Consider the following 24,890-nt stretch of genomic DNA (forward strand, 5'->3'; position numbering starts at 1 on the left):
AATTGAATTATAATAAATTAATAAATAAATTATTCTATATAAAAATTAACAAAATACTGCATATATGGCATTATAAAAATATTTCTAAATGCTTAAAATTACATATTCTAAATTAATTATATTATTATATTTTAATAATATGTCTGAGAACATAAATATTAAAATTAATTGATCTTTTGTTTTATTTACAAACTTATTACTAATATACATTAATGAATACTTTGCAAGTGTACTTCGATTTATGTCAATTTTTATATAGGAATGGGTAGCTCTTTTGCAACCAATATTAGAATTTGATCTATACTCAGACACCAGTTTACTATATTTTTGGAAACCTTACACCAATTTTCACCGTGATGAGGTTCTGCGGCAATGCACCTCTTCTTTACATCCTCTTGCTGTTCTTCGGTACCATTTAGTAATTCAAATTTGTAAAAATAGGCCCATGCGTCTCCTAAATCCGGATCTATCTTCACCGTTCTATTAAACCAATCTCTGCATTTTGAAATCTTATGTTCACACCAAAATAATCTGTAATAGAGAAATTTATATAATTTTCACAACTCTTTCATATATTCTATACATAAGACCACTCTTGATATAAACTTCTATATATTTCAAATAAACTTCAACTCACTTTGACACTGCCAGAAGAACGTGGGGATCGTGTTCGCATTTTTTAAGAGCATCCACGCTCTTAGTTTTTCGTTGAGGTCGCGGTTCCATGAAAATTGCTTCCGCCCAAAGGAGACCCGATGTAGCACATTCTTGTAACGCCTTAGCCATTAATGTATTTGCCATGTCACGCGCACCGCCGTTTTTTAATTCGTTCCTTATAGCCTCCAACCATAATTCCGCATTTTTAGGATTCTTAAGTCGGGCCTTCTCCAACACTGAACGTGCTTTGGTCACTTGGTTCCTTCTGTGCTCCAATTGCGCCAGCAGACGCCACAGAGGTATTGAATTTGGACATTTCTTGATCTGTATTTAATATATAAATATATTTAATCTATAAAGAGAGATGATACTTTTATTTTAATTAAATCAGTACAAAAAAAGAATTCACTTACCGCTTGATTATACGTGTCTATCGCCTTATCTAGGTAACCCTGCTGTTCCTCGATTTGACCTTTCATTAGCCACAATTTAGGGAAGTCGTCGAAAGCTTCGAGAGCTTCCTTCAGTAGACGCAACGCCGCATCCAAATTATTAAGAGCCCATTCCAGCTTGGCGCTCTTCATCATCACCCTCGGCGTCGGAGCGGATGCTCTAGCCTTTGCCAATAAACGTCGAGCTCTTTCGTACTCCGAGTTTTCGGACTCGAGCTTCACTGCCGCCAGCCAAATCTCTTCGGAATTTGGATTAGCTTGAAACGCGAGGGATAAGATACCTCTGGCTGCTGGCACGTCACCCTGAAATAAAAGAAGAAATTAAGGAAAAAAGTTAATAAAGAGCAATCTCGAATTCTTTACATATTTTATAAATTTTATATATTTTTTATAAATATAATATATATATATATATATATATATATATATATATATATACATACATATATATATATATATATATATATATAATTATAAAATAAAATATAAAATTTTATACATAAATGTACTCACAGCTAGCCACTTGGATTTGGCACCCATCAGCCAGAGCACTTCGCTCTTGGGACAATGAGCAACTGCTCTTTGTAACAAAGTTTCCAAAGATTCTCGCGTACCGTATGTCTTTTCAAAATAAGCTGCACGCAGCCAAATTGATTTCTTACTAGGAAATGTCGTTAATGCGTATGCGTAGACAGCTCTCGCACATTCCAATGCTCCTTGTTGGGCACACTGCAACAAAATTTTATATATATTATTGTATATTATATATATAATTATTATTGTATATAATATATATAATTTGTATATATAGACATTAATTTTAAAGTATCATTTCCATTATACAGACAAACAATAAACGAAACCTTACAGTTTCCGCATCTTCCATCCAAGTATGCTTTCTATCCTCTTCTTCCACTCCAAAACTGATAATGGCCTTGACGATAACTTGACAACAATGCACCGCTCCTGCCTTCTCAGCCTCCATAGCTTCCTTAAACCAGTGTTCCCGATTGATCTCTACTCCGTTCGCGCTCAACGAAGATATAGCACGATCGATAATCTTCTCCACCATGTGCTTATTCCCGTTTGCCTCTTCCAATTTCGCTGCGGTAGTCCAAATCTGTCTATCTGTTGGGATGTTTTCTCTAGCCTTGTTCAAGACTTTTCTCGCATTGTCGTAGGTCTCCAATCTGGCGAGAGCGAGCCATAAATCAACACTAGTCGGACAGCATTCAACCGCACGACTGAGTAAGATACGCGCGTCCTCGGGCTCCTCCAACTCGACGGCAGCTTTCCACAATCGCACCGAATTTGGGATATGTTCCAGGGCCTTTCGATACACTCTTCTTTTCGCTTTTACCTCCGTCTCCAAATCCGCGGCCTTTATCCAGATTCTGACGGAAGTGGGAATGTGTCGCACCGATTGCGCTATCACCGCCTTCGCCGTGTCTGGTGGTTGCAATCTCGCAGCTTCCAACCACAAATCTTCAGAGGTGGGATTCACTTCGCAGCCCTTCATTATCAAATTTCTTGCGGCTTGAACCTTGCCTGTCACTTCTTCCAAACGCGCGGACGCGATCCATGCAGGGGGATGATTGGGATTGGTCTCTCTCACGGATTTTAATAATAATCTGGCCTTTTTTATATCACTGTCAAAAAATAAGAGAAAATTGCGATAAGAATGTACATTTATATGTTAAGATTAAATTTTTAATGACACACACTTACTTTATGTCACCGCCATAAGTAGGAATCATGCTTTGCAAGTCTGTAAGGTATCCTTTTGGATCAACCACAGTTTGGCCTTCCACAGAATCGGAAACTTGATTCAACTTGACATTCATCAATGTATTTCTAGCTTGACCAATCTTTCTGAGATCAAGATCTCCTGTAGGTGTTAGCATACCCGGTGTTGCCACACCTGGCATCATAGAGGCCAAACCGCTGGATGGATCAATGCTAGTGGACGTTTCACCACCTAAATTTCTTGCCAAGACAGAATCTGGCAATGGGGTGAATTTCTCTGCTCTTGGATTACGCTGTTTACGGTTTCTAGCATCCCCCACCTCGGGAACGTTTTTCCATTCGTCTTCAGACACATTAACCAATTCTCTCTTCAAGTCTGAGAATTGCTGTTGAATCTTGGGACGTTCTTGACGATAACGTTCCAACTCTTCCCTGAGGCGTTTTTCTCTGTATTCCTTACGTTTTTCATCCATACGTTTGTCGATAGCTTCATAGATTGCATCTGCTTCTTCGTCATCTTTATCATAAGGATCCTGATATATTATTGAAATATTATTATCTCCAACATCTCATTTAGGAATTTAAAAAAACAACTGAGATTTTTTAAAATAAATGTTTAAACATTCAATTGAATACATTCGAATGAACAAACTCAAAAAGCTATAGTGGTCACTGCAAGAAACTTAAAAAAAGAAAAATACTCTTCAAGAAATCACTGATACCTTCTTTATTTATTTATATTTTGCAATAAAAAAATACTAAATGTACTATTTATTTAAAAAAATGTCAGTTTAAAAAAAAAATCCTAAAAATACATGTTTTTTTCGACCTCACAGGTAGATTTAAGTCTTTAAAAAAAATCTTACTCACCTTACTAAATAAGGAACCTCCATATCCTGAAAATTCATCATAATTTGAATCATTCAGATCTTCTTCGTCTTCTTCCTCTTCCTCCTTCTTCTTTGTACGTTTCGTCGGTGGAGCGTGTCTATCATCTCTGCATTCGGAATAAACGATAATGTATAAATAATTTTTAAGAGAATGTCCAGTTAACTTCTAAGCAGGAATATATTTTTCTACTTACGAAACATCATTAGCATCTCGAGCTGGACCGATATCAGACCGTGTTGTAAATCCTGTAGCTCTGCGAAGGGAAAAGAAAGGTTAACTTTACATTTGCGTCTCGAGTGCTGTAGTTACACACAGTTGTTACGAATATTTATTATTATTTATTATACATTGAAAGACTTACCCTCTGCCCACACCGGCGACATATCCCAAAGGTGCCGGTACACCTAAAAAGTGCTTTTTATTTCGAGTATTTAACGAAACCGAGGGAACCGCCATGTTGAATGTTGACAGTTCCGGGAACTTAGGCCTAGTTTACACCGTAACGTTTGATACATGTAAAGAACCGCCTTAGCCCGTAAAGGTATCAATTTTATTTTATATAAAATATTATGAATATAAAATATAGAGAATATATATATATATATATTATAAATATATATATATATAAATAAATAAAATGGACAATTTTTTTAAAAAATTCCTATTTTATTTACAATATAATAGCTTGATATTTCAGAAGAAAATCGTTATTGTGCAATATAGAAATATATTGAACGTAATAGTGACACTTAATTAAGTTCTAAAACTAGTTAGATTTATGCAAGACAATTATAAATACATTATATTACATATTTCGATATTGCATTACTGATGTAATAAATATTTTAAAAGAACAATTCATAAATCTTGTTTTGGCACTGTACTTCTAATTTCGTCAATATAATTTCAAAATTAGTATAACTTGTCTATAATTATATATATATATATATATAGTTATAGACATTTTATTGCACTATAATGTAAATGTTAATCATTAAACTAATAAATAGTTTAATGCTTGATTGTAAGAAATAAACAGTTGGTAATTATTTCATTTTTTATGATATTATTTGTACAATATCAATGTGTAAAATTATAATTTATAGAATATTATATACGTTATTACTTTCTTGATGAAAAATGAAGTTATGTAACAAGGAGATTAATTTACAATCTCTTCATACAATTATAGCTCATACAATCAAGAAGGTAATAAACCTAAACTCTGTAGACATATCTGTGCTGCTTCTGCTTTTGCTTGTTTTTTGTTAGGACTTGCAACACTTGGCTTGTACTCGATGCCATTTACTTTTACCTATAAAATATATTAAAGTAATTAAATAAATAATAAAAATTAAATTAATATGTATATATTCTTGTAAAATATAAAAAGCCATGTAAATAACACTCACTTTAAAGAGGAAATTCTTTCGGTGATCTGGTCCACATTCAAAGCATAACTCATAAACTGGAGCACCGAGCTTCTTTTTTGAACAATATTCACCCAAAAGTGACACTGGATGTTTGCCTAGAATAAAGTTGTTGCAAATAGATATATTTAATTTAAAATACATTTTTGCTAAAAATGTTTTATTTTCATTAAAAAAAATTAAAATAGATACACATTCTCTCTCTGAAATGTGAATAATATATTACAAAATATTATTGGACATGCTCAAAAATATACCTTCCAATGTCTTGACAGCTGGCACTATAGGCTTTAGTGTTTTGCCAATCTTCTGTCCAATATCTTGCTCAGATACTAGTCCTCGCTTGTCCAATTTAACTTCTAGTTGTAACGGTTCCAAGGCCCCTTCCTTGTTTTTGCCTAGACCCTCACCTGGTCGCCAACCCATCTTTTGCAGCAGTGCCATACCCATCCCACCTGACACAGGCTGTGCTGATACTAATTGATCCTAAATAGTTTATTGAATTAAAAAAATAACACATCTGTCACATCATTGCATGTATATATTACATCAACATATGGTTTTGTGAAAGTTATAGTCCACGTTCTTTGGAATACATTCAATATAACTGCTACAAGGAACGTGCACATTATATATGACATTTTAAATAAATAAACTCGTTGAGGAGAGATGGACATATATTTCATTATCTCCTTTCAGTGATTTAAAGTCGTCATCTGTATATATGTATAATGTTGGAAGTACAATAATCTGTATTATACAATTTGCATAAGAATACTTACCTAATGAATAATAATCTCTGCATCAGGCTGCCGAAGTTGTTTCTTTTCTGATGTAGCTATGTGCCTGTAACAAACCCTCAGGTGGATGCAGACTAATGCTAAATATCCCAGCTTTATTAAATATATCGGCTTCTGGTGAAATCCTATAGTAGGAAGCTGATGATAATTAGCAATAATCTCACAAGAGCTCATTATCTCAATACTTGCCTACTGAAAATTTATTGATTGATATAATATTACTGGATGTATATTTTTTTAAATTAACCCTCAGTTACCTCTCTGGATTATGTTAACCCATATCAAAAATGATTTTTTTGAAATTTTAAAAGAACACTTTTCATTTTTTCTCAAATATTTCGAGTCGAAGAAATCTGGTGACATTTGTACCGATATATTCTTTTTTCTTACTGTCTGGCGTATCGATTGAAAAAAAAAATACTTCAAAATAGCTTCATTAGATCCAGAAATATAAACAAAAGAAGACTCTGGGTTATTCTAACCCATGAGTGGTAAAATAGGGTGGCCAAAAATGAGTGGTAACTGAGGGTTAATATATAAAAAATATATATGTTTTAAAATAAATATTACTCATTATAATAATCTTTTTAAAATAAGATAAACTTTTGTATAACAAGGTTCTAAAATTATAATCTTGCAGATTTTGCAATTTGCATTGAAATTATAATGCTCCTGTGTCCATGCAGGCACAGAATCCACTTCTACATAAGAAATAGTCTGTGCCTACAACACAGTCTCCATTAAAATCAACATTAACTTTTTATTGATCCTAGCAGAGACTGTGCCTGAAAACTTGTTACAGGCAATATCAGTGTGTTAATGATGTATTACTAAACAATGGTAGGTCAGGTCTTTTCATTTTTAAATACACAGTAACCAACTCTTAATTTAGTGACTCTTGATTTACATTAGTATTACTATAATGTATATTAGACCTGTTTGACATTGTTTAGAAAGAAAGAGGAATCTTAATAAGGATTTGAAGGAGAAAGATGCATTTACATATCACATATGAAATATTTTTCAATGATAATTTTCTTAATGATAATTTCAATTATAATAACAGACTTTAAAATTACACATTTAATTAAATATCATTGTTATAAATATATGAAAGAAATTTTGCAGAATAACATAACAATGATTATATTTGATTTGATAATGCATCGGGAAACTTTGGTATTAGGTTCCTAGGAACAGGTTTTTCATAGAATAAGATAAAACTCATAATAATAATTTTACCTTACGTGCCCAAGCTTGATAACCTGAGGACAGTTCAGCAGGTGTGAGTACTCTAACTCCTGTACTACCAGTAAACTGACCTGGTATCTGCTTACTTTCAGCCCAAGTTCTCATCTATGTTATAAATAGAATATGATATACAACACACAATAATATATGTATATATATTATTTTATGACAATTTCTATATTGTTTCTTTTACCTCGTTTTGTGCTCGATGCATTGCATTCAAAGCACCTACATCATTGGGATTTTCTGTTAATTTTCTCATAGCAGCTAGTCTTTCAGACACTATAGAACCAATGTCTACAGACTGTAATCAGTAAAATTGCTCATAAATCTTATCTACAATCTTATTTCATTATTAATTATATATTTTATGCAATTGTGTATATTAGATGTGAATTATTTATTATTCATTCTTTTATTTTACCTTTGTCACTGTAGGAAAAACAGTTTGCACAGGCTGTAGAGGAGGAACTGGTTCTGGCACAGGAAGTGGTGGCATTATGGCTGGTGGCTCACTTGAAGCTGGTACAAATAATTTTTTTGGTTCTGGTTTCTTTGGTGTAACAGGCACCCATTCGTTTTCTGGAAAAAAAAAAAAATTACACAACAATATCACATGGGTGCATCAGAATAATTATTAAAATTACGAGCTCTGTATCTTAAAAATCTCTTTACCACTCCTTCTATGATGTTGTCCACTGGAGACAGGAAATTGCAGTCGTAACTGATTTGAAGTCTCAGCTGTTTTTTCTTGAAACGTTTTTGTTGGCAACTGTTTCGCATCCTGAATAAAGAAATAAATTGTTGTGTAAATTGTACATATTTACAAAATGAGATAATTAATGACATACAATACACGTATGGGGATTTATACTAACTCTAATATTCATTATAATAGAACTGGGTCTTTCTTTTAGAAGAAAAGGATGATGAAACCCTTTTTCAGATTCACTTTCTTCACCTTCAGAAGAAATACTAGATAGTTCACCTAATTCTTCAGATTTTGATAATGATTTACAAAAATCTGAAATTTATAATTAATTACACATACAATTGCCATATATAATTACTATAATAAAATCTTAATTTAAACTAAATAAAAATTACCTGTAAGTTCTTCCACTGTTTTTCCACCAGATTGTATGGCAGCGATAGCTTTATCTTGTTGAGCTAAAGGGAGAGTTCCTTGTTTAATCATATTTATAGCATTCCTCCTAGCAATTTCTAACAATTTCTTCTTATCAATCTCTATTCGTTCTCTAAAAAATTAATGTCATAAATTCGAGAAACACAAATAATACACGCTTTATTTCTATAAAGTAATTTAATGCAATTCTAACTTTCTTTCTCTGCTTCTACTTCGGCCTCGCGTATTCTTGTCTCTATTTCTGTTTTCACTGCGACTTCTATGTCTACGCCTCTCTCTGCTCCTGCCCGAATCACGTCTCTCATCATTTTTATCACTGTCACGCCTTTCTTTGCTCCTGTCTCTCTGTTTTTCTCTTCCACCGCTCCTACTGCGATGCGAATCGTGTCGCGTTCGTGATCTCGATCTCTTTCTGTCTTGAGAATGGCAACTCCTACTTCTTTTAGTATCCCTTTTTCTTACACTTCTGTAATTAAAATTGTGATGTGTTATTATTCATATATAAGTTTTTTTAATTATAAATTTAAATATAAGTGTTATTTTTCTCACCTTTTCTTCTCCTTCTCTCTTAAAACTAATCTAAGATCATTCTTTGAAGGGAATGACTTTTTTGATGGACTATACATTCTGCTTCTTAGCTTTTCTCTACTTGGACTGAACGATGGAGACCTGCCATGAACTGGAGGAGGACTTAGAGTAGGTGTCCTATTATCATCACTACTGCTGTCAGACAGTTCGCCATCTTCCATTCTTGCAGCTTTTGCCTTTTGCTTATTTTCTATCTCTTTAACTGTTTCACTATAAACAGTACTGTTTTTGAGATCCTTTATTAATATTTTTCCTTGAGAAGGCTGCTTTGGTTTTTCTATTTATGAAAAGATATATTATTTATATGTTCTTGCTTTCCTTTATATATATTACTTTAAAAATTATTTTTTAATAGTATTGTGGCGATAAATGCCACAAGCATATAAAATATATACAAAATAAGAATATATACAAAATAAAATATATATGAAAAAAAAAAATATAAACGAAATAAAAATTAAAATTACAAGCGACGTGTGTTAAGAATATCGCGACCGGTGACACAAAACAATAAATAAACAAATAAGCGACTAACATGTAAAAAGTTTGTATTCTTTGTAACACGAATAAATGCAGTGAAATACAATATACTTTACACCCTAAATTAATATTTTCGGATAAAATATCCTCTCCCGATCCGCGATATTGGCAAAACATTAACAATCGAACAAGCACGCGCCCCAAAGTATAATACAATCAACAATGGAGACTATTAACAAATTCTAACAAATACAAACCAAGAAGTTTAGGCATTATTGGCTCATCAAATTCGTCTTCCATCTTCTTTAATATAGGTGGTAATTGAGGACTACCAGAACCATCTACAATTTTATCAACGATATCTGAATCTTTGTTTATATACATCTGGTTCTCAAATTTTGTCACCTCATTAATGCTATCTTTTTTCGACATAATGTCAAACATCTTTGATTCTTCATCATTTATACTTCCAAGATTCATGTCATCGTTCAGTTTTGTCAGTTTAACTTTAATCTCACTAGATTCCGACGACTTGCTCGAAACAGATTCGCGTCTCCGTTTTGATCTTTTCTTGTGTTTCTTCTTTTTCTTTACACCTAATTGAAGGACAGAAGTATCAAATTACAGTGCTGTTACAATGAATAATCACACGCATCATTATTAAATTTCTTTTTAGTTGAACTGGCTGTGCTACTTCAGAGTTTATCTTTTTAACTCCAATAAATATATATATTATATATATATATATATATATATATATATATATATATAATATAATAAATATATTAAATATAATTTAAGTTTTATTACCTTCTGCATCGCTGGTACTGTCCGAGGAATTGTGCCTCGATTTCTTCTTGTGTTTCTTTTCCTTGTGCTTGTGTTTCTTCTTTCTCTTCTTGGTGGCTTTGGCGCTGCCATTCGGGACTTGCTGATCGCTGTTCTCGGGCGAAGCGACGCCGTCCTCCGGTGCGTCAAAGGTGCTGAAGAGCTCCGTCAGAATCTCGTTGGACGATTTTTCAGGTAATCCGGGCTCCGGCTTGATCTTTACGCCGTCGACGCCGACAGTTGTGATGAGATTGGCGATGTTGAATAAATCTGTCATCGCGAGCGAGTTCTCTACCAGTAAAATACAACAACAAACTTTACGTCAAGCTTTACATGAATAACTGATCAATGAAATCGATGTTAACCTAGCCTAAACGTATGCTTGGACACATATATATATATATATATATATATACAATCGCAAGCCACATCTCGCAAGTATTTGACAAATCACTTGGGAACCGCCTTAAGGAATTTGACATAAATATATTTCATTTTATATTATTTTAATATAATATATATTATTATAATTCTATATTCTAAATTGGCGTCAATTTTTATTCGAGTTACCTTTTATTATTCAAGAGCTTGTTTTTTAGTAACTTTAGCAATATTTCAGAATCTAAGACGAAAGATTGTTTTATTGGACATTGTATGCGCGAATTAAAACAATATTATGATAAGATTTTATTAAAACACACAATCGAATCAATCAAAGTGATCGAAATAAATAATTAATAATGCGCCATCGTGACGCGCTAGCCGCGACCTTCCTTCCACCTCCACGCCGCATTCCATTCTCCCCACTCCTTCCTACTTTGCGCCATCTCACCCACCCCCACTTCTAACCTGCGCGCCGCGCTGCGCACCGCACTCCATTAAAGTCACTAGATGTTTATCTAGTAACTTTGCATTCCATAGCTATTACGTCGCACGTCACGCCAACCCTGCTGTCACATTGGAGCCAAAATGACGTCAAAAAGTGTACAGAGTGCACACTTTTGTGATATATGTGTACATTACATGCACTTTTAAACGAGAATTAGTGTAGAATGACTGCAAAAATCGAAGAAAAAGCTAAAAATTATACAGTTTTTGCAAATATTTTTACAAGATTTATTTTACAAATTTTGTCCCATTTGTTTATTTATAAACTTATAAAATTATTTGCTACAGCACGTCATCCATTTTTATTAAAAAACAAACACATTATTAATACTATAAAAAATAATAATAGTATAATAATATTAAAAATATAATAATATTAAAACTATAATAATATTAAAACTATAATAATAATAATAGTATAATAATATTAAAAATATAATAATATTAAAACTAATAATAAATATAAAAAATACTAATAATAAATATTGTTATAAAAGCATATATGTGAATAAAATAAATATAAAGCGTAAATATAAAAAGATACTGATTTTATATAATTAAAACAAATATATAATTTAAACGAGCCGCGTGTTGGAGCCAAAATGGGATATCTAGGGACTTTTCGCACGGAAGCGCGCAGCGACATCTGGGCAGGAAAAAGCGGCAGGAAATGGACGGCGTTTAAAAGCCAACGGTCTTTTGAAACTTCCTTCTCAGTCCATTTAAATCACTCATTTGAGGTGTTCGCTGCTTCGTAACGTGCTTTCCTCGGAATTCCACGTCGAAGATTTGTGCAACGTATATTTAACGCCGAAGCTGGTGAAGCACTCGTCTACGAAGAGGTATTCCTGGCTAATTCTTCCTCGATTTATTTTTCACCGCGGCGTCTCCTTTGGCGACCTTATTTTCGTTCTCTATTTTGGACGGATTTTTTTTTCAGCAACGCGAGGCTGCACGCATTTCGATTATGTCACACCTAAGATTTATGAAGGAACTCAACAATCTGACTAGAATGGACGAAGCTATCAAGGGTCCTATACCGCGATGGCAGAAAAAATGCATGGAGACATCGAACTTGAGGTAAAATAATCTACCAGAATGTGGTTGCGTTGATCCGTTATTTACGTTTTGATTGAATGTCGTCCAAATTTATTTCGGATTCGGAGATATAAAATTATTGACTTTATTTAATAATGAATATAGTTTTAATATAAAGTTTATTTCACCTTCTCACCAAGAAAGGGACTTGATTTACAATTTTTTCTACTCACGTTCATTCATCTATTCCATTTACTGCTATCTATTATTTTATATTTTTTTTTTTCTAATGTAATAAATATATTAACCTAATAAAATTAAATTACAATTAAGTTAAATTACATTATAGTATACTATACATTAAACAGTTTACATTTTACAGTTTTTATATTGCATCCTGAATATGGTTTTAATATACAAATCTATATTGTACATGTTTCAGTATCAATCTTAGTTTGAACTCGTCAAAGAATGTTAAGAGCAGTTCCTTTACAAGTAGTGCATCAGGAAAAACTCCGACGAAGAGGAACGATAGCAAAAGCAAGAAAACTCCCTCTAAAGGCACAAAGAAATCTCCAAGTAAGATAATATATACTAATATGTGCAATTAATAGAGAATATGATATTTTTAATAAAACATTTTTATAATGAAACAGGTCGTGTCACTCCAGCTAAAACTCCCAATGGCGGTGATAGATTTATACCGTCAAGATCCACAACCAATTTCGAATTGAGCCATTTTAAGGTATGAAAAAATTATATTTAATTTAATTCATTTAATTAATTTAATGCATTGTAATTTTGTAGCACTTAGTTTAAAACATAAATAATTTTTTTATGTTTTAGATTCTTCAACACAATGCAGAACAGAATGGAGATAAAACAAACTTTGATTCTTCGAAACAAGAGATGCAGCGTCTCATAGGAGAGAATCTTAATGTTGGTGACATCAATAATGCAAGAATTTTATCTTATCAGGTGAAAGCACCAGCGCCGCCAGAAGGATATCAAAATCCTCTCAAAGTTTTGTACAGTCAAACTAAAACACCAGCTAGTGTTAGAGCTTCTACAAGATATATACCACAAGCTGCTGACAGGATATTGGATGCGCCAGAAATCATTGACGATTATTGTGAGTAATATAGTATTATATTCACTCTTTTAGCACTTATTCACCTAATACAAAAAATAATTGAATAAACATTTCATGTTTTATAGATTTAAACTTGGTGGATTGGTGTAGCAGTAATATATTGGCTGTAGCATTGGGTTCCAATGTATACTTATGGAACGCTGAGACTGGAACAATAGAACAATTATTCGAATTGGACACGAATGACTATGTATGCTCCGTTGCATGGGTTGAAGAAGGTCCATATCTAGCAATTGGCACCACAGCAGGAAATACAGAACTATGGGACTGTAATGAAATGAGGAGAATGCGCACTATGGATGGACACGCGTCCAGAGTCGGTTCTCTTGCCTGGAACTCTCATATATTATCAAGTGGAAGCAGGTAGTGTCGACTTGACTGCCGTTATTCTTTAAAACTTTGTTACAAAAATAATTGAATGATTTTTTAAAGTAATTAGTCGATTTTTATAAACATCAGAAATGATTCTTTATAATCATCAATTTTTGATAAATTGACTATAATTTAAGATTTAAGCATAATATTCATTGAAGATCTCTCTTATCATTAATAAAAATAAATTCTAATTCAAATTGTAATTGAAACAAAATTTGAATTCATATAATTAAAGCTATTTATTTCATAGATCAGGTAAAATAGTACATCATGATGTCAGACAACGGGATCATTTGATCTCGACTATAAACGCACACGCTCAGGAAGTATGTGGCTTAAAATGGTCACCCGATGGACAGTATTTGGCCAGCGGTGGCAACGATAACATGCTGCAAATCTGGCCGTCGATCAACAGTCGAAATAATTCTCAATCTATTTATTCGTTTAATCAACATCAAGCTGCTGTAAAAGCGCTTGCTTGGTGCCCCTGGCAAACCAACATACTCGCAAGCGGTGGCGGTACTGCTGATCGGAGAATTAGATTTTGGAATATCTACACAGGTAAGCTATGCAGAGATACATGCTATAATTTGGGGATTATAGTAAATAGAAATGTATATAGTAAAATCAACAAAAATATATTGTAATAGTACGTAAAAGAAAAATATAATTGTATATCTGTATAAAATATATAAAATAATATATACCTATAAAACGAAATAATAGAGTGGAACACAATAAAAATATAAATTAATTTGATTTTTTTGCTGCAGGTACTTGTTTAAATACAATAGATACAAAATCTCAGGTTTGTGCTCTATTGTGGTCTACAAATTACAAAGAGATCATCTCAGGCCATGGATACGCGCAAAATCAATTGACAATCTGGAAATATCCGATGATGACGAAAGTCGCAGACCTTATAGGACACACCAGTCGCGTTTTACACTTAGCCATGTCTCCGGATGGAACCACGGTACTTAGCGCAGGTGCCGATGAAACGTTAAGGCTGTGGAAATGCTTCCAAATGGATCCACAAAAAAAAAAGAAAGAACCTAGTGAGATAAAATCGGTCGCATCTAGACTTAAGCAATCGATTCGATAAAAACGTATCGCGAAGCGCGCGATTATTTTTTCAGTATTTATTTTCAATAACTAATTGTATATGTGCGATCGCGGAGCATGTAATATAAAAAGAGATACATTAACGTTGTTGAACATTGTCAGATACAAAAAAAAACATTTATAACACATCAATTGACTAATCTGTTTTATACAGAGACATATAGATTAATGTTAGCATTTCATATCAGGAGATTCAGGAGATACCAGCTTACATTCGGCTATGTACGATAAGTGAAAAAATTAAGTCTAAATGGATATTATCGAAATAAAATACAAAGAAGCTTTGTCAGTGGATTAAATCTCCAAATTGTATGATGCAAACATTTAGGTTTTACACAAGATATAATCTTTAGCTTGATAATTATAAATAGGAATAAATAAAGTTTTTTATGCATACTAAGTAAAAGCCTATTTTCCTATATTATTTTGTAGTACACTTTTTATATCGAATTATTATCTTATTATTAATAATCTTGAAAAATATCATAATCCTAATCTAAAAAATTTTATTAGATATTTTAGATTATGGATATTTTTACAAATCTATTTAAATATCTATCTGTCTTACTATTTAAATTCACACACACATATATATATATATATATAATCTCCTTTATACACATATGTAAAGTGAAAGGTGTGTGGAATCCCCACTCTTCTCTCTTCACCTATCACACAAACTATCTTCAGGTATATTATGTTACTATCACAGGTGCACATGTAAGCAACAGGTAGGCTCTGAGCTTACTTTGCTACAGTTACAATGAATGAGCGCAAGTAAAATTAATAATAATAATTGTTATATGTGCTTAAAAGATATTAAAATATGATATTTCAAATGTCAGAAAGATATAATATTATTGTATAATATTTAATATTTGAAACTCGAGCTTTATAAGACTTGCATTTGTCGCAAATTCATTTTTCAACAAAACATGAGCGAAATAGAAAATAAAAATGTTCCATTAAAATCTAAATACAAACGTTCTAATCAGTCGTATTCTACGGATACTTGTAACGAAGATGATCACGACTGGTGGGCAAGCGACAGCGGTTCCAGCACAGGATCGTATTACTCCGATACCGACAGGTGAAACTAGATTAGCTTAACAAGTTTAAATGTAACAAGTTAAGATTTGTCCTAATAGAAAAGATATGTTCTTTCTTGTGACTTGAGATTTGGCAATTGCAGTTCTCTGGTCGAATGGGAATCGGAGATTGAACCCAACGGAGAAGTATTTTACATAGAATCCGTGGAAGAGAGTCTGCTCGATTCCGACCGTCCAACTTCGGAGGATAAGGACGATAGTCCGCAGCCTGAACTGACACGTCGTCGTAGCACGAGGGCTGGCAAATTGTTCCGTCTGATCAGACGCAAAGAGAGTAAGCGATGGAGCATGAGAAATAAGAGGATCAACAATAGCACTGCTGCAAGTAACACAGTTGCACAGGAGAAGGGAGATGGAAACAAGGAAGTCACGTTTCAAGATTTCCAGGTAACGATTGATTACATCAGATAAGAAAAGTATTTTGAAAAAATAAATAATTATAAATATAATAATAAATATAAAAAGATAATAATAAATAATTTTTTTGAATTATTTAAGGCAGGAGAAATTCGTAAAGTTACGTTGTGGATTGATCCGGAAAGAAGACATAAGTTGGGAAGAAGAGCAACCTTGTGCGAAGCATATTTTGGCATCACACCAAAAGCTTTTTCAGATAATATCAAAGTTATGGTAGCAGGATTTATACCTGATGGTGAAGCTATGAAGAATAAAGATATCAAAATTGGAGATTGGTTACGAAGTGTCAATTCGAATAATGTTACATTTCAAAATTTAGATCAGATATTATCTGAAATTACCTCGCCATCAAACGTAAGTTTTATAAGTTTGACAGAAGAATTTAATAAATTTGTTAAGAGTCCAATCTATCATACAATTAAACACATAATATTAAATTGTAAATTTATAATTCTCTTTATCTCTAAAATTTCCTTAAAAATATGAAAATTTTTTATTTGCAGGTAATATTAGAATTGCAAACAGTAGCTGGAATTGATGTTACCACAAAACTATCAAGAATAAATGAGCCAAAAGTATAATGAATTATTATATAAATGCAGCAATTAGACAAAGATATTTACCATAAAAATTTTATGGATTATATATTTTTTAGCAATCAGTATTAGCCCAATACTTAGTAAATAGAGGAAATAGTATTTCCTTGATGGAATCATTGTTGGATTATCCATTGGGTGTAATATATTTAAAGACTACAGATCTTTCGGAAGTAGGACAAGAATTGCAGGGTGTATTGTACACATTTCCGCGATCCAAAATTAAAAATTCTTCCTTATGTACCGCAAGAGGAGCTTTTATAACTCTTAATCATTTATTACCCAGTATAGTGAGCCTACAACCCATCAGGTATACATACATATTTATATATTACAGTATAAATATTTAATTAGAAAAGTTAAAAATGGCAAATGTGTCATGTATTTTTAATTTTTCAGTACCACTATCACCATAGATAAGAAGGAAACACATGTTGTATATACATCTTGTGATGATGAATTGCTTTTAATAGCTTTACCTGATGAATGGTAAGTTTTGCTTAAGAACACAATATAGTTGTGTGAATATGAGTAGCATATCATATATAAGCATTTATAACGTAAATTTTATTGCTTTTCAGCTGTACCTCTCAAGAAGCTATCAAAATTACGGAGGACATTGTCAGAACATTAGAATTTACTTATCAGTCATTGACAAAGTGTTTTACTTCAAAAAATCAATCCTCCTTGGATCATTTTTTCACTTTATTTATACACAGATTAATGAATATCAAAGATACCGATGCAAGAAAAAATCTGTCAAAATCGGAAGATAGTACAGAAAATATAGAAAATTTTAAATTCAGAAGCGCTTTCTCTGTTGCAAGTTTTATACAGCTACCGAGAGACGCGCAGATTCAAATAGACGCAGCGTTAAGTGAAATGGAAGCTATGGATTACAGAGACTGGGTATATTATTTCTTTAAACTGAGTAATTTAAATGATAAAATACGTTGTGTTAAAATTATTTGTATTGTAAATGAAGATTTAATTGAACGCATATATTTTGATAGAACGAGGATCCCATGGACTGTCAGAGATTATATACTATATTAGGGAGTTGCATTTATCACAAATGCCACCTTTTGGGATCTCATTTGCCTCACGAAGACTTGATTGACGTGCATTCGTTTCTGAGGCACAACGGCCTGTTAAATCTGATGAATCAGGAACAAGTGAAATGTCTTGTTCTATGGAAGCAGATTTATCCTTCATCTTGCAATCGCGGGAACGTTGAATGTAGCAATAGCGATCAAATTTTAATACCTAATGGAAAATGGTTTTTATTGGTCGTTGGATATGGACACGATTTATTAGCGGTGCTGTTGGAATCCGGAGGATGTACTGCAAAGTAAATATATTTAGATATGTATTATAATTTATACGTTAATGCATACAGTTATTGAGAAAACAAAAATTGTGTTGAAAAGAGGAAAGTCTGCAGTTTTTTAATGGATATAAATAAAATGATTATATACCAGTTTATTTTATTGATAAAAAGTAATGAAAAAAATGTTAATAATCACATAAAATCACACAAACAGATATACAAACATTTTATTTGTATCCATTAAAAACTGTAGACTTTCCTTTTCTTGACACAATTTTTGTTTTCTCAATAACTGCACGCATTAAAAAAATGACAGCTAATTAGTTTTAGCAATTTCTTATGGGACACCCTGTATGTTATTATTTTTCTAATTTAAGTTATTATACCCATTTAGATATAATGACGCGATAGGTCCGGATGTATTTTACGTAGAAGAAGCTCAAGAGACACTAAAGCACATACAAAAAATTGGAGTTACAATTTTAGCTTCAAAGTGGATTACATCTAATACGAGACCGGAAGTAATACCGTACGAGGAACATACAACGACAAAAGCATCGTTCAGTATAACGGAGAATCTCCTTGGTTTGATAAAGTCGTCCGACGCACAAATTGCATCGCCTAAGCAAAATGTTAATCCTACTACTAATAAAAAGTCGCAAGAACTGCCTTCTATCTTGAAAAAACGTAGTCCTGAAGAAAGTCCTATGATCTCAGGTTCCGGTAAGTTACAACACGTAGAAGTACATAATTTCAATATTTTCTATGTCATATATTTTACTCCTTCTCACCTTTATCAATTTTTACTTTAATATATTCAAAAGTGTACACGTTATAATACAGAGAATTAAATTATAATTTAATTTGTAAAAAAATTAAACATTTTAAATAATTATTTAATTAGTTTTTATTACTTAATTCTTTTTTGAAATTATTTAATTATTTTTAATTATTTTAATTATTTTACTTATTAAAAGTACTTTTGTCTTTATGTATTTAGTGTACTCTTTACACACTTCTGAAGATTCGCTCAGTCAAGGGACAGGTGGAGTGAGCGAAATGAGCGACGAGGCAATGCCTATACTTGGAAGACGAGCAACTAGAGAGAAGATCAATTCGGCATCGAGGTACTCTGATGATAGTGATTCAGATATCGACATATACAAGGTAACTTTTTAAAACAGTAATAACGATTAATAATTTTCAAGTAATTTATACAAAAAGTATAAGGAATAAATTTGAATAATAAATACAAATCTATGGATTTTCTTACAGAACGATAGTCATGTACTCACAATGGATATATCCAACATACGGGAGAATTTATTAAATCAAGCAGAATACTTGATACCGAAAAAATTAACTGCTGGTGATAAAAATTATTTATATCACTATGTTCACTTAGATACAGTGGAAGGGATTCTATTGTCGTCGATACCAATTCAAAGTGCATCAAAGGACAACAGGATTCTTGTCAATTTCAACAAATGTGTACAAGTTATTCACAGACTGCTACATAATACAGTGAGATTTAAGAAGATGTTGAGTCAGGATATAGAGAAAACCGCCATCAATCGAAGTTTAATCGCTGTTAAAGAACATGGGGTGTTATTCGAGTGGGAAAACGTAATATTTTGGGTAATTGGACGCCTCTACATGAGTCCTCATCCAAAGGAGTTGTATGTGTGCCATCAAGACTCTGCGCCACAAAATTTAATCGAAATAGCCTTCCAGTTACATTCGTAGTATTTATATTGGATATCTAAATAAAATACACATGTCTCTTCGACCAACGAGTTATTTTATTGAAAAAAAAAAAAAAAATTCTTATGTATACATTAGTATCTAATAATCTTTTCGCGCGATTTGATAGTAGATAAATTCTACAGAAAAATTAGTTTTTATTATTTTAAATTAATATATTACTCTTCCTTACAAAATGTTATATACACATCAACATTTTTTATATATTATTTTGCTCGAAATTATAACATCTTTATTGTTTTATATAATACATTATGTTATATTATATATTCATCTTGAGTTGTTTGATCCATTCTCCATAAATATGTGTAGTAGCTGGAGGAAACTTTATACTAATACACGCCCCAGCCATTTTGCTACCGTAATGTCCTGCCCAAAATGAATTGTCCATTCCACCATGTAAAAAACTAATCTCTCTCAAACCATGTCCATAGTTTTTAAATACATGCGATATCTATTTGAAGAGCATATAAAAACAACACAAATTGAAGATAACATTTTGAAAACTCATTGAAACTTCAAATTATTCTATGAGTACTCACATGTAGCCATTTGTTCTGTTTGTCCCCCTCTAAAGTATCACGAAATTGAAACTTATCTAAGACTTTCTTTGTTTTCTGATCGTTTTCAAGTCCTAACAGTTCAATCTGGCATTCATACATCGCTGGACAGTCCCATCGACAGCTGTACCATTCGCTCACCTACAATAACATTATAACTTTTACATACTTTTATTCTCTTAAAACTTCATAGAACATTTTGAATTAAATAACTAATCGCAATACCTCTATGGGGGGCTGCAAAACGTCCAGAACATATGGATGGAATCCTTTTGCCAGTAGATTTACGGTCTGCCTCTTGGTACAATTGTGATAAGACGTTGCGAAACAGACCTGCTTCCCTCCAAATATTGGCTCGGTTAAGGGTAATTCAAGTACACCTGCAGGTGGAACCTCGACTCTCCACGAATCGCCACCGTTGCTGAGGATCTCCCAATGCTTCATCTTTTGTCCTCCGGAATGATTCCTCAAGAGATTCCTCTCGAATGGTCTCCTCTTGCACGTGAGGTAGAACACTTGCCAGGGTATCTCCTCGGCCTGGCGCGGGAACGGCTTGCCCAGTACCAGCTCCGTCTTCTTGCGCCAGACGTAGCTCTGTATCACCGTCCTCCAGCGTTTGCACACCAACTGACAGTTCAACAGGGTCCTGAGGTGAGCCCGGCAGAAGATCTCGCCCAGCAATTCGGGCGGCACGTATCTGTCGCAGATCACCAGCCCGTTGTCACCTTCTTCGTCGAAGGCCACACGTGGAGCATCCACGATCGTGTCGTGCGACTGTCCCATGGCTATCTGTCAAAATTATACTCGGTTACGACATATGTTGACATAAGACGGAAAACGTCAATAGATATCGCCGACGTTGTTTTGACATTAGATCAGCTGTAAGATGACGTTTACGGAAGGAAGTGTGTCATTCTCCCCGCATCTTGCCTTTGATGCGGTGCTTTGTAAAAATGTTACAATGTAATTTCTCACACGTCACGAGACGCAACGTTCCACAGATTATCTTAAATTCCCGACCCAGAAATTCGAACATGTTGTCACGTGGGATTTTCACGGTCATTTTTTTAGGCAGTTTTCATAATATGGCGACACAACCTCTAATCACTATATAATGATTTACAGTTTACATATATTCGATGTAAATCAAAAATATGTATCTGTAAAATATAGCGTGCAGAATATCTGCTACATCGAATATTCTATTTATTATTTTGAATAAAGAAATTTGAATCGAAATATTAAAAATAAAAGGAAAAGCGACGAACTTACGATTTATCATCCGCATTCAGAATCGACAGAATCGTTCTTTATTAGGTATAGTGACTAATGTGTATATATTAACGATATATACGCCCAGTTTTTTCATGAGTCATAATTAACAAAATATTTATATTCGTGAATTTATGTTTAAAAATTCAATTTCAAATTTTTGCATTAATAATATATAAAAATCGAAATAAAATTTTCGAACATGGATTTTATTAATATTTTAAATTATTTTTAATGAAAAAAAATATACATTTGTGTAAATCTATTTCATATATGCAGTATTTAGTATTATTTATATAAATATTCCCAATTTTTGTGAACAAAAATCTTAAAATTCTCCTAATTTCTTTTCAAATTATCCTTGAATGTATATACAACTAAAAGATAGGGACAGCAAACTAAAATTATATATAAACAATTATATTATTTTTTTTATTCCTTGTAGAATAATATATTTAGTGTCATAATACAAAACACATTTCATAGTATTCACTGGAAATAGGTGCGCGGTTTACGCACACTGAATAGCGGCATACGATTTCTGTTATGGATTCTCTTCGGCAATGGAAATTTGATCTTAGAATCATGAAATTGTTTCACTTGGGGTCTGCGACAATTTATAGCTTTTACCACTTCCACCTTAATTATCTGTATGGAATGGGCTCGCGCGCGATGACGAGCACCCATGTCCCTGTAACACTGCGTTACAGCTCCACTGACAGAGAGATCCCTATATTCCCTGTACATGTTATGTGTACCGGAGCGGGAGTCGTATCGCAGCCAAATTCCAAAGTTCTTTATCTTTACAGGTGTCTTCTCTGGGATCTGAAATAATCAAGATTCTTAGTTTAGATTATAGGAATAAATCAATCATGTGCATTGTTGCATTATATTCTTTCTTAGCCCATATCGATATTACATAAGCAGATGCATAAGAAATTGGGTTTATTTTCTTATGTGTACAATTATTTTATATATATATATATATATACTTTATCAATCAAATTTCTTATGTATATGTTTATGCACTATAAAAGTTTATGTGAATGTACTTTAAATAATAAGATAAACGCAATATGTTTATGATGTATTATACTGTATATTATTGAACATACTTGCTTGAGAGACACTATTTCTCCAGTGGATTTTTTGAATTTTTTCAATTGACGCAAAAAATACCAGAATCTGGACTTGGCCACTATAGCATCCGGAGCAAATATTCTCATTTTATAAAGAGGAGTGGTCTTCTCCTTTTCAGTAGGGAGCTTTCGCCCTATCACCTCGTACTCCTTCAACTAAAAGAGAAATTAAAAACCAAATTATTTTCTAATTTCCAAATTAATAATATTCATTTATTTATTTATTTATCAACGATATATGTATAAGCATATGCATTAAATACAAGCATAGATGCATATTTATAGGTTATGTCACATCGAACATCTAGATTTAGACCTGTAATTTACATATTTATGTAAATTCAAGAGAATATTCAGCATTTTAGACATGAGAAGATGATTTATGATGTCAATTTAATTCATTTCTCACGTAAATATTGGCAAAATTACTCACTTCACCCTTGGCTTTCATCTCGTATGTCCTGTATTTTTAGGTTAGGAACCAGAAGAGACCGGAAAGAGAAGTTTCACAACAAGCCGCGCACGCGCGAAATATTCCGAATCGTAATTTTCTCCACCAATCAGCACGAAAAGTGTGAAGATTGGTTCGTGCAACAAGATGGCGGTCGGATTCTCTTCCGGTCTGTTCTTTTGATTTTGGTCTCCGATACACGTGTTACGATGAAAGCCAAGGGGGATGTGAGTGATTTTGACAATCTTACAGAAGGAACAAACAAAAATTAATGCCGTAAATTATTTTCTCTTGTTCGAAGTATTCGAATATTTATCTAGAATTTACGTAAAATTAAAAAATGCAGATTTAAATCAAGATTTTCGTTGCAACATAACCTACAAATATAGAAATACCAGATATATAATATAAATGTAGACTGAATTGGAAAATAATTTTGCTTCTTATTTCTCTTTCAGCTGAAGGAATATGAGGTGATAGGGCGAAAGCTTCCTACTGAAAAGGAGAAGACCACTCCTCTTTATAAAATGAGAATATTTGCTCCTGATGCTATAGTGGCCAAATCTAGATTTTGGTACTTTTTGCGTCAATTGAAAAAGTTCAAGAAATCTACTGGAGAAATAGTGTCTCTCAAGCAAGTATGTTCAATAATATACAGTATAATACATCATAAACATATTGCGTTCATCTTATTATTTAAAGTACATTCACATAAACTTCCATAGTGCATAAACATATACATAAGAAATTTGATTGATAAAGTATATATATATATATATATAAAATAATTGTATACATAAGAAAATAAACGAAATTTCTTATGCATCTGCTTATGTAATATCGATAAGGGCTAAAAAAGAATATAATGCAACAATGCACATGATTGATTTATTCCTATAATCTAAGCTAAGAATCTTGATTATTTTAGATCCCAGAGAAGACACCTGTAAAGATAAAGAACTTTGGAATTTGGCTGAGATACGACTCTCGCTCCGGTACACATAACATGTACAGGGAATATAGAGATCTCTCTGTCAGTGGAGCTGTAACGCAGTGTTACAGGGACATGGGTGCTCGTCATCGCGCGCGAGCCCATTCCATACAGATAATCAAGGTGGAAGTGGTAAAAGCTATAAATTGTCGCAGACCCCAAGTAAAGCAATTCCACGATTCTAAGATCAAATTTCCATTGCCGAAGAGAATCCATAACAGAAATCGTATGCCGCTATTCAGTGTGCGAAAACCGCGCACTTATTTCCTGTAAACATGTTACAATAGTGTTTTATATTGTAACTCTAAGCGTGTATTATTCTGCAAAAAATAAAAATTTGATATAATTTATTGTCATGTGTTCAATTATATATGCATTATACGTATATTTTTAGTTCTTATATTATCAGTTA

The 24,890-nt window shown here is 32.7% G+C and overlaps 7 protein-coding genes across 10 annotated transcripts; 3 read left to right on the forward strand and 4 right to left on the reverse strand.

Moving 5' to 3' along the window:
- Positions 1-158: 158 nt before the first annotated feature.
- Positions 159-4,234, reverse strand: Prp6 (pre-mRNA processing factor 6). Its single transcript, XM_029312791.2, has 9 exons — positions 4,108-4,234; positions 3,940-3,999; positions 3,726-3,852; positions 2,838-3,388; positions 1,978-2,758; positions 1,623-1,838; positions 1,071-1,412; positions 638-981; positions 159-531 (listed from the first exon to the last, which is right to left on the reverse strand). Exons 1-9 carry the CDS (start codon positions 4,200-4,202, stop codon positions 252-254), a joined length of 2,796 nt encoding a protein of 931 aa, XP_029168624.1. The 5' UTR covers positions 4,203-4,234; the 3' UTR covers positions 159-251.
- Positions 4,235-4,789: 555 nt separating this feature from the next.
- LOC114938699 (Son RNA binding protein) lies at positions 4,790-11,062 on the reverse strand. Of its 3 annotated transcripts, XM_029312740.2 has the most exons (14): positions 10,841-11,061; positions 10,253-10,561; positions 9,700-10,038; positions 8,924-9,239; positions 8,568-8,840; positions 8,335-8,486; positions 8,106-8,251; positions 7,903-8,011; positions 7,652-7,809; positions 7,421-7,531; positions 7,219-7,332; positions 5,434-5,662; positions 5,159-5,274; positions 4,790-5,061 (listed from the first exon to the last, which is right to left on the reverse strand). In XM_029312740.2, exons 2-14 carry the CDS (start codon positions 10,545-10,547, stop codon positions 4,948-4,950), a joined length of 2,472 nt encoding a protein of 823 aa, XP_029168573.1. In that variant the 5' UTR covers positions 10,548-10,561; positions 10,841-11,061; the 3' UTR covers positions 4,790-4,947. The 3 variants fall into 3 exon arrangements, with proteins under 3 accessions (XP_029168573.1, XP_029168574.1, XP_029168576.1); XM_029312741.2 differs by lacking the exons at positions 4,790-5,061; positions 5,159-5,274 and adding an exon at positions 5,959-6,022 and having other exon boundaries at positions 5,601-5,662; positions 10,841-11,062; XM_029312743.2 differs by lacking the exons at positions 4,790-5,061; positions 5,159-5,274; positions 5,434-5,662 and adding an exon at positions 5,959-6,168 and having other exon boundaries at positions 10,841-11,062.
- A 758-nt stretch (positions 11,063-11,820) lies between these two features.
- Positions 11,821-15,245, forward strand: fzy (cell division cycle 20 protein fzy). Its single transcript, XM_029312689.2, has 8 exons — positions 11,821-12,000; positions 12,099-12,238; positions 12,639-12,775; positions 12,853-12,941; positions 13,043-13,328; positions 13,415-13,712; positions 13,975-14,285; positions 14,498-15,245. The coding sequence occupies exons 2-8, from the start codon at positions 12,126-12,128 to the stop codon at positions 14,827-14,829; spliced, it is 1,566 nt and encodes a 521-aa protein (XP_029168522.1). The 5' UTR covers positions 11,821-12,000; positions 12,099-12,125; the 3' UTR covers positions 14,830-15,245.
- Positions 15,246-15,438: 193 nt separating this feature from the next.
- in (inturned planar cell polarity protein) lies at positions 15,439-20,456 on the forward strand. The gene is made up of 11 exons (XM_029312688.2): positions 15,439-15,939; positions 16,042-16,345; positions 16,457-16,729; positions 16,879-16,950; positions 17,031-17,281; positions 17,371-17,460; positions 17,553-17,880; positions 17,985-18,322; positions 18,696-19,024; positions 19,302-19,468; positions 19,577-20,456. The coding sequence occupies exons 1-11, from the start codon at positions 15,785-15,787 to the stop codon at positions 20,045-20,047; spliced, it is 2,778 nt and encodes a 925-aa protein (XP_029168521.2). The 5' UTR covers positions 15,439-15,784; the 3' UTR covers positions 20,048-20,456.
- Positions 20,084-21,971, reverse strand: LOC114938672 (F-box only protein 44). The gene is made up of 4 exons (XM_029312691.2): positions 21,898-21,971; positions 20,851-21,414; positions 20,608-20,766; positions 20,084-20,519 (listed from the first exon to the last, which is right to left on the reverse strand). The coding sequence occupies exons 2-4, from the start codon at positions 21,406-21,408 to the stop codon at positions 20,328-20,330; spliced, it is 909 nt and encodes a 302-aa protein (XP_029168524.2). The 5' UTR covers positions 21,409-21,414; positions 21,898-21,971; the 3' UTR covers positions 20,084-20,327.
- A 339-nt stretch (positions 21,972-22,310) lies between these two features.
- On the reverse strand, positions 22,311-23,554 carry LOC114938669 (large ribosomal subunit protein eL20-like). The gene is made up of 3 exons (XM_029312687.2): positions 23,470-23,554; positions 23,013-23,192; positions 22,311-22,722 (listed from the first exon to the last, which is right to left on the reverse strand). Exons 1-3 carry the CDS (start codon positions 23,485-23,487, stop codon positions 22,387-22,389), a joined length of 534 nt encoding a protein of 177 aa, XP_029168520.1. The 5' UTR covers positions 23,488-23,554; the 3' UTR covers positions 22,311-22,386.
- Positions 23,555-23,628: 74 nt separating this feature from the next.
- LOC114938667 (large ribosomal subunit protein eL20-like) lies at positions 23,629-24,828 on the forward strand. Of its 2 annotated transcripts, none has more exons than XM_029312685.2 (3): positions 23,629-23,714; positions 23,946-24,125; positions 24,416-24,828. In XM_029312685.2, the coding sequence occupies exons 1-3, from the start codon at positions 23,697-23,699 to the stop codon at positions 24,749-24,751; spliced, it is 534 nt and encodes a 177-aa protein (XP_029168518.1). In that variant the 5' UTR covers positions 23,629-23,696; the 3' UTR covers positions 24,752-24,828. The 2 variants fall into 2 exon arrangements, with proteins under 2 accessions (XP_029168518.1, XP_029168519.1); XM_029312686.2 differs by having other exon boundaries at positions 23,642-23,763.
- The last annotated feature ends 62 nt before the right edge of the window (positions 24,829-24,890 follow it).

This window comes from Nylanderia fulva, unplaced genomic scaffold, assembly GCF_048542155.1.
Source record: "Nylanderia fulva isolate GAGA-0341 unplaced genomic scaffold, ASM4854215v1 Scaffold48, whole genome shotgun sequence".
Lineage (NCBI taxonomy): Eukaryota > Metazoa > Arthropoda > Insecta > Hymenoptera > Formicidae > Nylanderia > Nylanderia fulva.

Coding starts and splice junctions, on each gene's coding strand:
- LOC114938667 (XM_029312685.2), top strand. Junction 24,126..24,415: donor AAATAGTGTCTCTCAAGCAA/GTATGTTCAATA, acceptor TGATTATTTTAG/ATCCCAGAGAAGACACCTGT.
- Prp6 (XM_029312791.2), bottom strand. CDS start 4,202: ATGGCGGTTCCCTCGGTTTCGTTAAATACTCGAAATAAAAAGCACTTT. Junction 1,839..1,977: donor GGATGGAAGATGCGGAAACT/GTAAGGTTTCGT, acceptor ATTTTGTTGCAG/TGTGCCCAACAAGGAGCATT. Junction 532..637: donor GTTCTTCTGGCAGTGTCAAA/GTGAGTTGAAGT, acceptor TCTCTATTACAG/ATTATTTTGGTGTGAACATA.
- in (XM_029312688.2), top strand. CDS start 15,785: ATGAGCGAAATAGAAAATAAAAATGTTCCATTAAAATCTAAATACAAA. Junction 15,940..16,041: donor TATTACTCCGATACCGACAG/GTGAAACTAGAT, acceptor TGGCAATTGCAG/TTCTCTGGTCGAATGGGAAT. Junction 17,461..17,552: donor ATAGCTTTACCTGATGAATG/GTAAGTTTTGCT, acceptor ATTGCTTTTCAG/CTGTACCTCTCAAGAAGCTA.
- LOC114938669 (XM_029312687.2), bottom strand. Junction 22,723..23,012: donor AAATAGTGTCTCTCAAGCAA/GTATGTTCAATA, acceptor TGATTATTTCAG/ATCCCAGAGAAGACACCTGT.
- LOC114938699 (XM_029312740.2), bottom strand. CDS start 10,547: ATGACAGATTTATTCAACATCGCCAATCTCATCACAACTGTCGGCGTC. Junction 9,240..9,699: donor AATAATGCCTAAACTTCTTG/GTTTGTATTTGT, acceptor TTTCATAAATAG/AAAAACCAAAGCAGCCTTCT. Junction 7,532..7,651: donor TTTTTCCTACAGTGACAAAG/GTAAAATAAAAG, acceptor TACTGATTACAG/TCTGTAGACATTGGTTCTAT.
- fzy (XM_029312689.2), top strand. CDS start 12,126: ATGTCACACCTAAGATTTATGAAGGAACTCAACAATCTGACTAGAATG. Junction 12,776..12,852: donor AGGCACAAAGAAATCTCCAA/GTAAGATAATAT, acceptor ATAATGAAACAG/GTCGTGTCACTCCAGCTAAA. Junction 13,713..13,974: donor ATATTATCAAGTGGAAGCAG/GTAGTGTCGACT, acceptor TTTATTTCATAG/ATCAGGTAAAATAGTACATC.
- LOC114938672 (XM_029312691.2), bottom strand. CDS start 21,408: ATGGGACAGTCGCACGACACGATCGTGGATGCTCCACGTGTGGCCTTC. Junction 20,767..20,850: donor TTTTGCAGCCCCCCATAGAG/GTATTGCGATTA, acceptor ATGTTATTGTAG/GTGAGCGAATGGTACAGCTG. Junction 20,520..20,607: donor AACAGAACAAATGGCTACAT/GTGAGTACTCAT, acceptor CTCTTCAAATAG/ATATCGCATGTATTTAAAAA.